This window comes from Phyllobates terribilis, unplaced genomic scaffold (assembly GCF_046119375.1).
Source record: "Phyllobates terribilis strain yellow unplaced genomic scaffold, ASM4611937v1 Scaffold_12__6_contigs__length_324123572, whole genome shotgun sequence".
Taxonomy (NCBI): domain Eukaryota; kingdom Metazoa; phylum Chordata; class Amphibia; order Anura; family Dendrobatidae; genus Phyllobates; species Phyllobates terribilis.
This window is the reverse complement of record NW_027362772.1, coordinates 316,618,164-316,630,864: the sequence shown is the minus strand read 5'-3', so window position 1 is coordinate 316,630,864 and position 12,701 is coordinate 316,618,164. Positions and strand designations below refer to the sequence as shown.

The following is a 12,701-nucleotide window of genomic DNA, read 5'->3' as shown; positions in this document are numbered from 1 at the left end:
AACCCCTCAGGCGCAGGTAATGCACGCAGTGGTGGTCCTGCAGAAAAAGGGGCTGAACATCCCCCTAGTGCGGCCCTCCTGCTATTTAATCTGTAAATCTCCATCAGAAGTCCAAGGGTCCTGGCGTACAGTGATTATTGCCGTGTAGGACCTAAGCAGGCCAGTGGTGCCCCCTGTTGGTGCCAACTCAGTGTTCCATAATTTCTTTAAGAAGCAGCTGAGTGAAGATTTAGAGCTTTCAGGACGTCGCTGTCCGAGCGCAGGAGGCGTCACTCACTGTAGGAGACGCCACTCACTGTAGGAGACGCCACTCACTGTAGGAGACGCCAGTCGCTGTAGGAGACGTCACTCACTGTAGGAGACGCCACTCACTGTAGGAGACGCCACTCACTGTAGGAGACGCCACTCACTGTAGGAGACGCCACTCACTGTAGGAGACGTCACTCACTGTAGGAGACGTCACTCACTGTAGGAGACGCCACTCACTGTAGGAGACGCCACTCACTGTAGGAGACGCCAGTCGCTGTAGGAGACGTCAGTCGCTGTAGGAGACGTCACTCACTGTAGGAGACGTCACTCACTGTAGGAGACGCCACTCACTGTAGGAGACGCCACTCACTGTAGGAGACGCCACTCACTGTAGGAGACGCCACTCACTGTAGGAGACGTCAGTCGCTGTAGGAGACGTCAGTCGCTGTAGGAGACGTCAGTCGCTGTAGGAGACGTCAGTCGCTGTAGGAGACGTCAGTCGCTGTAGGAGACGTCACTCACTGTAGGAGACGTCAGTCGCTGTAGGAGACGTCACTCACTGTAGGAGACGTCACTCACTGTAGGAGACGTCACTCACTGTAGGAGACGTCAGTCGCTGTAGGAGACGTCACTCACTCTAGGAGACGCCACTCGCTGTAGGAGACGCCACTCGCTGTAGGAGACGCCACTCGCTGTAGGAGACGCCACTCGCTGTAGGAGACGCCGCTCGCTGTAGGAGACGCCGCTCGCTGTAGGAGACGCCGCTCGCTGTAGGAGACGCCGCTCGCTGTAGGAGACGCCGCTCGCTGTAGGAGACGCCGCTCGCTGTAGGAGACGCCGCTCGCTGTAGGAGACGCCACTCGCTGTAGGAGACGCCACTCGCTGTAGGAGACGCCACTCGCTGTAGGAGACGCCGCTCGCTGTAGGAGACGCCACTCGCTGTAGGAGACGCCACTCACTGTAGGAGACGCCGCTCGCTGTAGGAGACGCCACTCACTCTCCCTCTTTCATGTCTCCTCCAAGCAGAATATCCTTCACTAAAGGACACTTCCCGAAGCTGGCCGAGTGCGCTCACTTCCACTACGAGAACGTCGACTTCGGCAGCATTCAGGTAAAGCTCCTGGGATCCACTTTCTTTCATAGTTATGTATATTTTATTTGCATTGTTCCTGAAAAACACATTTGATTGTTAGACTGGCTTCAGTGTCTGTGTGATAGATTAGATTGTGAGCTCCTGGGGTCAGGGATGATGGGAGTAGTGATACACTGTGTGATAGGAGATTAGATTGTGAGCTCTGGGGTCAGGGATGATGGGAGTAGTGATACACTGTGTGATAGGAGATTAGATTGTGAGCTCTGGGGTCAGGGATGATGGGAGTAGTGATACATTGTGTGATAGGAGTTTAGATTGTGAGCTCTGGGGTCAGGGATGATGGGAGTAGTGATACATTGTGTGATAGGAGTTTAGATTGTGAGCTCCAGGGTCAGGGATGATGGGAGTAGTGATACATTGTGTGATAGGAGATTAGATTGTGAGCTCCTGGGGTCAGGGATGAAGGGAGTAGTGATACATTGTGTAACAGGAGATTAGATAGTGAGCTCTGGGGTCAGGGATGATGGGAGTAGTGATACACTGTGTGACAGGAGATTAGATAGTGAGCTGTGAGGTCAGGGATGATGGGAGTAGTGATACATTGTGTGACAGGAGATTAGATAGTGAGCTCTGGGGTCAGGGATGATGGGAGTAGTGATACATTGTGTGATAGGAGATTAGATTGTGAGCTCCTGGGGTCAGGGATGATGGGAGTAGTGATACATTGTGTGTTAGGAGATTAGATTGTGAGCTCTGGGGTCAGGGATGATGGGAGTAGTGTGATACACTGTGTGATAAGAGATTAGATTGTCAGCTCTGGGGTCAGGGATGATGGGAGTAGTGATACACTGTGTAATAGGAGATTAGATGGTGAGCTCTGGGGTCAGGGATGATGGGAGTAGTGATACACTGTGTGATAGGAGATTAGATTGTGAGCTCTGGGGTCAGGGATGATGGGAGTAGTGATACATTGTGTGATAGGAGTTTAGATTGTGAGCTCCAGGGTCAGGGATGATGGGAGTAGTGATACATTGTGTGATAGGAGATTAGATTGTGAGCTCCTGGGGTCAGGGATGAACGGAGTAGTGATACATTGTGTAACAGGAGATTAGATAGTGAGCTCTGGGGTCAGGGATGATGGGAGTAGTGATACACTGTGTGACAGGAGATTAGATAGTGAGCTGTGAGGTCAGGGATGATGGGAGTAGTGATACATTGTGTGACAGGAGATTAGATTGTGAGCTCAGGGGTCAGGGATGATGGGAGTAGTGATACATTGTGTGATAGGAGATTAGATTGTGAGCTCCTGGGGTCAGGGATGATGGGAGTAGTGATACATTGTGTGTTAGGAGATTAGATTGTGAGCTCTGGGGTCAGGGATGATGGGAGTAGTGTGATACACTGTGTGATAAGAGATTAGATTGTCAGCTCTGGGGTCAGGGATGATGGGAGTAGTGATACACTGTGTAATAGGAGATTAGATGGTGAGCTCTGGGGTCAGGGATGATGGGAGTAGTGATACATTGTGTGATAAGAGATTAGATTGTGAGCTCTGGGGTCAGGGATGATGGGAGTAGTGATACATTGTGTGATAGGAGATTAGATTGTGAGCTCCTGGGGTCAGGGATGATGGGAGTAGTGATACATTGTGTGATAAGAGATTAGATTGTGAGCTCTGGGGTCAGGGATGATGGGAGTAGTGATACACTGTGTGATAGGAGATTAGATTGTGAGCTCTGGAGTCAGGGATGATGAGAGTAGTGATACATTGTGTGATAGGAGATTAGATTGTGAGCTCCTGGGGTCAGGGATGATGGGAGTAGTGATACACTGTGTGATAGGAGATTAGATTGTGAGCTCTGGGGTCAAGGATGATGGGAGTAGTGATACACTGTGTGATAGGAGATTAGATTGTGAGCTCTGGGGTCAGGGATGATGGGAGTAGTGATACACTGTGTGATAGGAGATTAGATTGTGAGCTCTGGGGTCAGGGATGATGGGAGTAGTGATACACTGTGTGATAGGAGATTAGATTGTGAGCTCTGGGGTCGGAGATGATGGGAGTAGTGATACACTGTGTGATAGGAGATTAGATTGTGAGCTCTGGGGTCAGGGATGATGGGAGTAGTGATACATTGTGTGATAGGAGATTAGATTGTGAGCTCCGGGGGTCGGAGATGATGGGAGTAGTGATACATTGTGTGATAGGGGATGATGAGGGTGAAAGCACTGATAATCCATAGTAGTGAGGTCCGTTCTGGACGTCATGACCTCGATCCGCCTATAATGATCCTGTGATCAGACATTGCTCTCTTCCGTCCGCGGGCCGCACATGTGATGCCATCTTGTATGTATTAGGTGTGCAGACAGCTTGTGCCCCCTGCTCCATATCTAGTGAATTCCATAGGTCATCGCACGGGGCGGCTTATGGTGGATCTCCGGCCTCCAGACGTCTACGGGGAGCAACAGATTTTCCTCTTTTTTTTTTAAGCTTCTTTCCCTCCACAAGAAACCGATTGATCTAAGTGCCAACGAGTATCCGTAACGTCTCCCCTCCGGCTGCTCGGCCCTAGTGGGCGATTACCGGAGAGAAGTCATCTCTGCACCCACTGCCCCGGCAGAAGACCAGGCGACCCCTCAGCGCTGCTGCACCCCCCCTTAGAATAAGGCTTCATGTAAGTGGAGCAGTGGCTGCAGATGACAGGACATGCTGGGAGTTGTAGTTTCAGAAGAGCTGGAGGGCAGGCAGATGGGGTCGTTGAGGTGGAGCATGTGGTTTGGTGTTGGGCGTACATGATGGGCCGTATTCATAGTGACACCCGTCTGGTCTGTGGGACTATTTCATGGCAGACAATAATCTTGTACTTTGCAGTAAATGGATCTGCAGAGCTCTAGATGACGTCATGTCGCTGCAGTTTCACGGGTGACCATTAGGGGGCAGTATAACAACACAGAAGCTAGTCTGACTGATGGAGCATAGTGATGTAGGTTGAATAAAGACCCCGGTCCATGAAGTTCAACCTTCCTCCCCCAACTGTACATTTTGTCTAATTTAACTGTAACCCACAATGTTCTGTATATCGAGGAAATCCTCCTGCCCTTCTCTAAATCTGTTCTAAAGAGAACCTGGAGTGACTGTCACCATGACCTGAGGAGGGGTCATATGCTGGCGTCTCACAGGGGCCCCCCCAGACAATCAATGACTACAATCACACTGTGTACTGTAAGAGCGGTCACACTATAGAGCTCTGTACTGTAAGAGCGGTCACACTATAGAGCTCTGTACTGTAAGAGCGGTCACACTATAGAGCGCTGTACTGTAAGAGCGGTCACACTATAGAGCTGTGTACTGTAAGAGCGGTCACACTATAGAGCTCTGTACTGTAAGAGCGGTCACACTATAGAGCTGTGTACTGTAAGAGCGGTCACACTATAGAGCGCTGTACTGTAAGAGCGGTCACACTATAGAGCTGTGTACTGTAAGAGCGGTCACACTATAGAGCTCTGTACTGTAAGAGCGGTCACACTATAGAGCTGTGTACTGTAAGAGCGGTCACACTATAGAGCTCTGTACTGTAAGAGCGGTCACACTATAGAGCTGTGTACTGTAAGAGCGGTCACACTATAGAGCGCTGTACTGTAAGAGCGGTCACACTATAGAGCTCTGTACTGTAAGAGCGGTCACACTATAGAGCTCTGTACTGTAAGAGCAGTCACACTATAGAGCTGTGTACTGTAAGAGCGGTCACACTATAGAGCTCTGTACTGTAAGAGCGGTCACACTATAGAGCTCTGTACTGTAAGAGCGGTCACACTATAGAGCTGTGTACTGTAAGAGCGGTCACACTGTAGAGCTGTGTACTGTAAGAGCGGTCACACTATAGAGCTGTGTACTGTAAGAGCGGTCACACTATAGAGCTCTATACTGTAAGAGCGGTCACACTATAGAGCTCTATACTGTAAGAGCGGTCACACTATAGAGCTGTGTACTGTAAGAGCGGTCACACTATAGAGCTGTGTACTGTAAGAGCGGTCACACTATAGAGCTCTGTACTGTAAGAGCGGTCACACTATAGAGCTCTGTGCTGTAAGAGCGGTCACACTATAGAGCTCTATACTGTAAGAGCGGTCACACTATAGAGCTCTATACGGTAAGAGCGGTCACACTATAGAGCTGTGTACTGTAAGAGCGGTCACACTATAGAGCTGTGTACTGTAAGAGCGGTCACACTATAGAGCTGTGTACTGTAAGAGCGGTCACACTATAGAGCTGTGTACTGTAAGAGCGGTCACACTATAGAGCGCTGTACTGTAAGAGCGGTCACACTATAGAGCTCTATACTGTAAGAGCGGTCACACTATAGAGCTCTATACTGTAAGAGCGGTCACACTATAGAGCTCTGTACTGTAAGAGCGGTCACACTATAGAGCTCTGTACTGTAAGAGCGGTCACACTATAGAGCTGTGTACTGTAAGAGCGGTCACACTATAGAGCTCTGTACTGTAAGAGCGGTCACACTATAGAGCTGTGTACTGTAAGAGCGGTCACACTATAGAGCTGTGTACTGTAAGAGCGGTCACACTATAGAGCTGTGTACTGTAAGAGCGGTCACACTATAGAGCTGTGTACTGTAAGAGCGGTCACACTATAGAGCTGTGTACTGTAAGAGCGGTCACACTAGAGCTGTGTACTGTAAGAGCGGTCACACTATAGAGCTGTGTACTGTAAGAGCGGTCACACTATAGAGCTGTGTACTGTAAGAGCGGTCACACTATAGAGCTCTGTACTGTAAGAGCCGTCACACTATAGAGCTCTGTACTGTAAGAGCCGTCACACTATAGAGCTCTGTACTGTAAGAGCCGTCACACTATAGAGCTCTGTGCTGTAAGAGCCGTCACACTATAGAGCTCTGTGCTGTAAGAGCCGTCACACTATAGAGCTCTGTGCTGTAAGAGCCGTCACACTATAGAGCTCTGTGCTGTAAGAGCCGTCACACTATAGAGCTCTGTGCTGTAAGAGCCGTCACACTATAGAGCTCTGTGCTGTAAGAGCGGTCACACTATAGAGCTCTGTACTGTAAGAGCGGTCACACTATAGAGCTGTGTACTGTAAGAGCGGTCACACTATAGAGCTGTGTACTGTAAGAGCGGTCACACTATAGAGCTGTGTACTGTAAGAGCGGTCACACTATAGAGCTGTGTACTGTAAGAGCGGTCACACTATAGAGCTCTGTGCTGTAAGAGCGGTCACACTATAGAGCTCTGTGCTGTAAGAGCGGTCACACTATAGAGCTCTGTGCTGTAAGAGCGGTCACACTATAGAGCTGTGTACTGTAAGAGCGGTCACACTATAGAGCTGTGTACTGTAAGAGCGGTCACACTATAGAGCTGTGCTGTAAGAGCGGTCACACTATAGAGCTGTGTACTGTAAGAGCGGTCACACTATAGAGCTGTGTACTGTAAGAGCGGTCACACTATAGAGCTCTGTACTGTAAGAGCGGTCACACTATAGAGCTCTGTACTGTAAGAGCGGTCACACTATAGAGCTCTGTACTGTAAGAGCGGTCACACTATAGAGCTCTGCACTGTAAGAGCGGTCACACTATAGAGCTCTGCACTGTAAGAGCGGTCACACTATAGAGCTGTGTACTGTAAGAGCGGTCACACTATAGATCTGTGTACTGTAAGAGCGGTCACACTATAGAGCTCTGTGCTGTAAGAGCGGTCACACTATAGAGCTCTGTGCTGTAAGAGCGGTCACACTATAGAGCTGTGTACTGTAAGAGCGGTCACACTATAGAGCTGTGTACTGTAAGAGCGGTCACACTATAGAGCTGTGTACTGTAAGAGCGGTCACACTATAGAGCTCTGTACAGTAAGAGCGGTCACACTATAGAGCTCTGTACAGTAAGAGCGGTCACACTATAGAGCTCTGCACTGTAAGAGCGGTCACACTATAGAGCTCTGCACTGTAAGAGCGGTCACACTATAGAGCTGTGTACTGTAAGAGCGGTCACACTATAGAGCTGTGTACTGTAAGAGCGGTCACACTATAGAGCTGTGTACTGTAAGAGCGGTCACACTATAGAGCTCTGTACTGTAAGAGCGGTCACACTATAGAGCTCTGTACTGTAAGAGCGGTCACACTATAGAGCTCTGTACTGTAAGAGCGGTCACACTATAGAGGCCTGTACTGTAAGAGCGGTCACACTATACAGCTGTGTACTGTAAGAGCGGTCACACTATAGAGCGGTGTACTGTAAGAGCGGTCACACTATAGAGCTGTGTACTGTAAGAGCGGTCACACTATAGAGCTCTGTGCTGTTAGAGCGGTCACACTATAGAGCTCTGTGCTGTAAGAGCGGTCACACTATAGAGCTGTGTACTGTAAGAGCGGTCACACTATAGAGCTCTGTGCTGTAAGAGCGGTCACACTATAGAGCTGTGTACTGTAAGAGCGGTCACACTATAGAGCTGTGTACTGTAAGAGCGGTCACACTATAGAGCTCTGTGCTGTAAGAGCGGTCACACTATAGAGCTCTGTGCTGTAAGAGCGGTCACACTATAGAGCTCTGTGCTGTAAGAGCGGTCACACTATAGAGCTCTGTACTGTAAGAGCGGTCACACTATAGAGCTCTGTACTGTAAGAGCGGTCACACTATAGAGCTCTGTACTGTAAGAGCGGTCACACTATAGAGCTCTGTACTGTAAGAGCGGTCACACTATAGAGCTCTGTACAGTAAGAGCGGTCACACTATAGAGCTCTGTACTGTAAGAGCGGTCACACTATAGAGCTCTGCACTGTAAGAGCGGTCACACTATAGAGCTGTGTACTGTAAGAGCGGTCACACTATAGAGCTGTGTACTGTAAGAGCGGTCACACTATAGAGCTGTGTACTGTAAGAGCGGTCACACTATAGAGCTGTGTACTGTAAGAGCGGTCACACTATAGAGCTGTGTACTGTAAGAGCGGTCACACTATAGAGCTCTGTACTGTAAGAGCGGTCACACTATAGAGGCCTGTACTGTAAGAGCGGTCACACTATAGAGCTCTGTACTGTAAGAGCGGTCACACTATAGAGCTGTGTACTGTAAGAGCGGTCACACTGTAGAGCTCTGTACTGTAAGAGCGGTCACACTGTAGAGCTCTGTACTGTAAGAGCGGTCACACTATAGAGCTGTGTACTGTAAGAGCGGTCACACTATAGAGCTCTGTACTGTAAGAGCGGTCACACTATAGAGCTCTGTACTGTAAGAGCGGTCACACTATAGAGCTCTGTACTGTAAGAGCGGTCACACTATGCAGCTCTGTACTGTAAGAGCGGTCACACTATAGAGCTGTGTACTGTAAGAGCGGTCACACTAGAGCTGTGTACTGTAAGAGCGGTCACACTATAGAGCTTGTAACGGGTCCGGGAGGCGGAACCTCTGAGCTACTATACAAGGGGGCGGCCCTTGTAAGGGAGCGGGTGGCAGTCTCTGGATGAACGGACAGGGAGATACGGCAAGTGATCAGGGCAGTCTCTGGGTGAACGGACAGGGAGATACGGCAAGTGATCAGGGCAGTCTCTGGGTAAGGGGTAGGTACGACCTGTGATGGCAGAGCCTCCGGGTAGGCTAGCAGGCAGATGGTAGATGGGTGCTCCCAGGTGAGCAAGCGAGAGTCTCTGGAATAGCAGGTGGTCACGGCACGTGACGGCGGAGCCTCCGGGCTGGCAGGCAGGCAGGTAACGGAGAAGCGCTACCAGGTGAGCGGGCAAGAGTCTCTGGAATAGCTGGTGGTCACCGCACGTGACAACGGGACCTCCGGGCTGGCAAGCAGGCAGGTAACGGAGATGCGCTCCCAGGTGAGCGGGCAAGAGTCTCTGAGATAACTGGTGGTCACAGCACGTGACAACGGAGCCTCCGGGCTGGCAAGCAGGCAGGTAACGGAGAAGCGCTCCCAGGTGAGCGGGCAAGCTGGTCCATAGACAGACTGACCGGAGTAGTAAGGCAGACCGTCGGACCTCAGGCAAGCAGGCAGGTAGCTGATATGCGCTCCCAGGTGAGCGGGCAGGCTGGTCCTTAGACAGACTGACAGGAGTAGTAAGGCAGACCGTCGGACCTCAGACTGGCAGACAGGTAACAAGTATTCAGGCAGGAATCAGGCAGGTAACTGGCAGGAATCAGGCAGGTAACTGGCAGGTAACTGGCAACGGGACCTGAGGGCTGAAGCACAGGTGAGACACAGGTGCAAACAACATTGCTCGGGCACCTCCATTTTGGAGGAGGTGCCTTATATATGATGAAGTCCTCCGACCATTGGCCGGGGACTCTTTAGGGCGGCGCGCGCGGCCCCTTTAAGAGGAGGGGAGCGCGCGCGCGCGCGCCCTAAGCACAGGGGCCGGGAAGGAGCGCGCGCTGAGAGCAGAGCAGGAGGAGGACGCCGGGACGGAGCGCGCGCTGACAGCAGAGCAGGAGGAGGACGCCGGGATGGAGCGCGCGCTGACAGCAGAGCGGGGAGAGGACGCCGGGACGGAGCGCGCGCTGACAGCAGAGCGGTGAGGGGAGCAGCGTCCCTGCCTAGCAGAGGGCAGGGACGCCAGCGCTACAGTACCCCCCCCTTTAGGCCCCCCCTTTTTTAGGCCAGACAGAAATTTAGCTAGGATGAGAGGGGCATGGATATTCTCCCGGGGCTCCCACGTTCTCTCCTCAGGACCAAACCCCCTCCAATCTACCAAGAAAAAGGTCTTTCCTCTTACCCTTTTGGTGGCAAGAATGTTCTCTACCTCAAACTCGTCCTCAGCAGAAACCGGAGCAAGAGGCGTACCTGTAGACTTAGAAAAAGAGTTAAGTACCACAGGTTTGAGGAGAGATACATGGAAGGAGTTAGGGATCCGTAAGTTGGCCGGGAGTTTCAATTTATAGGCCACCGGGTTGATCTGACTGATAACCTCCAGTGGGCCGATGAACCGAGGCCCCAACTTATAGGAAGGGATCTTGAGCCGGACATATTTGGACGAGAGCCAGACTTTATCCCCAGGACGGAATTGAGGAGGATCCAGACGTCCTTTGTCAGCGTGCCTTTTCATACGCTCGGATGACAGAAGGAGTGCGGTCCGGGTACTCTCCCATATGGAGGAAGACTCGCTCTCGTGATTGTTGTACGAGAATTCTGCCCATGGCAGGAGATCCACCCAGTCAGAATGGTGAGCATTAACGAAGTGCCGGAGGTAACTGGTCAGGTTCTGATTGATCCGCTCCACTTGACCATTAGACTGTGGGTGGTAAGCGGAGGAGAAGTCCAGAGTGACGTCTAGCAATTTACAAGTGGCTCTCCAGAAACGAGAAGTGAACTGTACTCCTCGATCCGACACGATGTGACGGGGCAGGCCATGAAGACGGAAGATGTGGCGGATAAAGACTCTAGCCAGCTCGGGTGCAGACGGAAGACCTGGCAGGGGAATGAAGTGAGCCATCTTGGAAAAGCGGTCAGCGACCACCCAAATGACCGTACAACCGGCAGAGACGGGCAGATCAGTTACGAAGTCCATCGCTATATGCTGCCAGGGGGCAGCAGGTGCTGGCAGAGGAAGAAGGCGGCCGGCCGACAGGTGTCTCGGAACCTTGTTGCGGGCGCAGGACACACAGGCAGAAACAAAGTCCATAACATCCTTGTGCAGGTTAGGCCACCAGTAGTGCCGGGTAATAAGCTGGAGGGTCTTTTTCTGACCGGCGTGGCCAGCTAGTTTAGACGAATGACCCCAGTGTAGGATCCTCTCCCGATCAGGTACCGATACGAACGTCTTACCAGGAGGGAGACAATTTAGACTCACGGGAGCCACCTGCATTACTCTGGCGGGATCGATGGGGCAGTCACATGGTCTATGAGGTGGTAATGTCTCTGCCTCCTCCATATCAAAGACATCAGCACAAGACCAATAAGGAATCGGAAGTCCAGGTAGATTAGCTGGGATAGGAGAGGGACGGACGGAATGGACGGGAACCAGACAGGTTTTATGACAGTCTTGTCCCCAGCGAAGGACTTCTCCGGTTTGCCAGTCAAGCACGGGTGCATGTCTCTGGAGCCAAGGCAGACCTAGCAAGAGGGCGTGAGAGAGTCCAGGCAGAACGTGAAGGGAGATACTCTCTGAATGCAGCATACCCACTTGCAGAGTAATGGATTCGGTGATGAATTGGATGGGGCGAGATAAGAGGCCCCCATCCACGGCAACAACAGACAAGGGTACAGCCAGAGGTTTGGTGGGGATGCGGTATTTCTCCACCAGGGACAGTGAAATAAGATTTCCGGCTGCTCCAGAGTCAAGTTGGGCTAGTTCGGAATAACGATTCTCCCCGCAGATGATTGAGACAGACAGCAGCAGGGATGGAGAGGATTTATTTTTGTCTAGATCAAGTCCTCTGAGCGAACCTAGACACAGGCGTTCTCCCGACCTCTCCGGGCAGGCACGGATCCGATGCTCCTTACTGCCACAGTAGAAGCAGCTCCCCTCGGCACGGCGAAAGTCCTGACGGGATTTGACCATCTTGGTCTGGTCGACCTGCATAGGCTCAGGAGAGTGTACCTGGGGAGAAACGGAAGGAGTGACGGGTTTCAGAAAAGTAGGAACCAGACGTGGAAGCCCCTTTTCACGGGTGACCTCTTTGGCACGTTCCTGGAACCGTAGGTCAATCCGGGTGGCAAGAGTTATTAGGTCATCGAGAGTGGTAGGAATGTCCCGACCAGCAAGTTCATCTTTAATACGGCCGGACAGACCCTCCCAGAAGACGGATACCAGAGCTTCGTTATCCCAGGCCAGCTCCGAGGCAAGGGTACGGAACCGTATGGCATATTGACCCACGGTGAGGCTTCCCTGACGGAGGCGTAGCAGAGATGATGCGGATGAGGTCCTCCGACCGGGTTCGTCGAAGGCTTTCCGGAAAGCCGTGAGAAAGGCAGGCAAGTCGGACACCAGGGGGTCTCCTCTCTCCCATAGAGGATTTAGCCAGGCCAGAGCCTCCCCGGTGAGATGGGACATGATGAATGCAATTTTGGCTCGGTCGGAGTTAAACTGGTGGGACAATAGTTCAAAATGCAGGGTGCACTGATTTATGAAGCCCCGAGCCAGGACGGAGTCGCCTCCGAAGCGAGGAGGTGCAGAGAGCCGGGGTCCGGAAAAGGATACCATGGTACTGGCCGTAGTTGCAGGTGGTGTTGTCAGAGTATCCAGGCGAGTATTGACATTCCGCAGGTGACCCAGGATGGACTCCTGTTGGGACCTTTGACGGGACAGTTCATGACACAGGTCCGTGAGCGAGGGAGCTTGGGTGCCACCGGGTTCCATGGCCCGAGCAAACTGTAACGGGTCCGGGAGGCGGA

The 12,701-nt window shown here is 51.6% G+C and overlaps 1 protein-coding gene across 7 annotated transcripts in view; it reads left to right on the top strand.

The window, feature by feature from the left end:
- Positions 1–12,701, top strand: part of ARHGAP32 (Rho GTPase activating protein 32) — a 394,160-nt gene that overhangs the window by 204,820 nt on the left and 176,639 nt on the right. For 5 of the 7 annotated variants that reach the window (XM_073657439.1, XM_073657437.1, XM_073657440.1 and 2 more), the window contains one exon: positions 1,273–1,360. In XM_073657439.1, the coding sequence (XP_073513540.1) occupies positions 1,273–1,360 (88 nt within the window). The remainder of the gene's footprint in view (positions 1–1,272; positions 1,361–12,701) is intronic. The other 2 variants (XM_073657436.1, XM_073657441.1) reach the window with 1 other exon arrangement.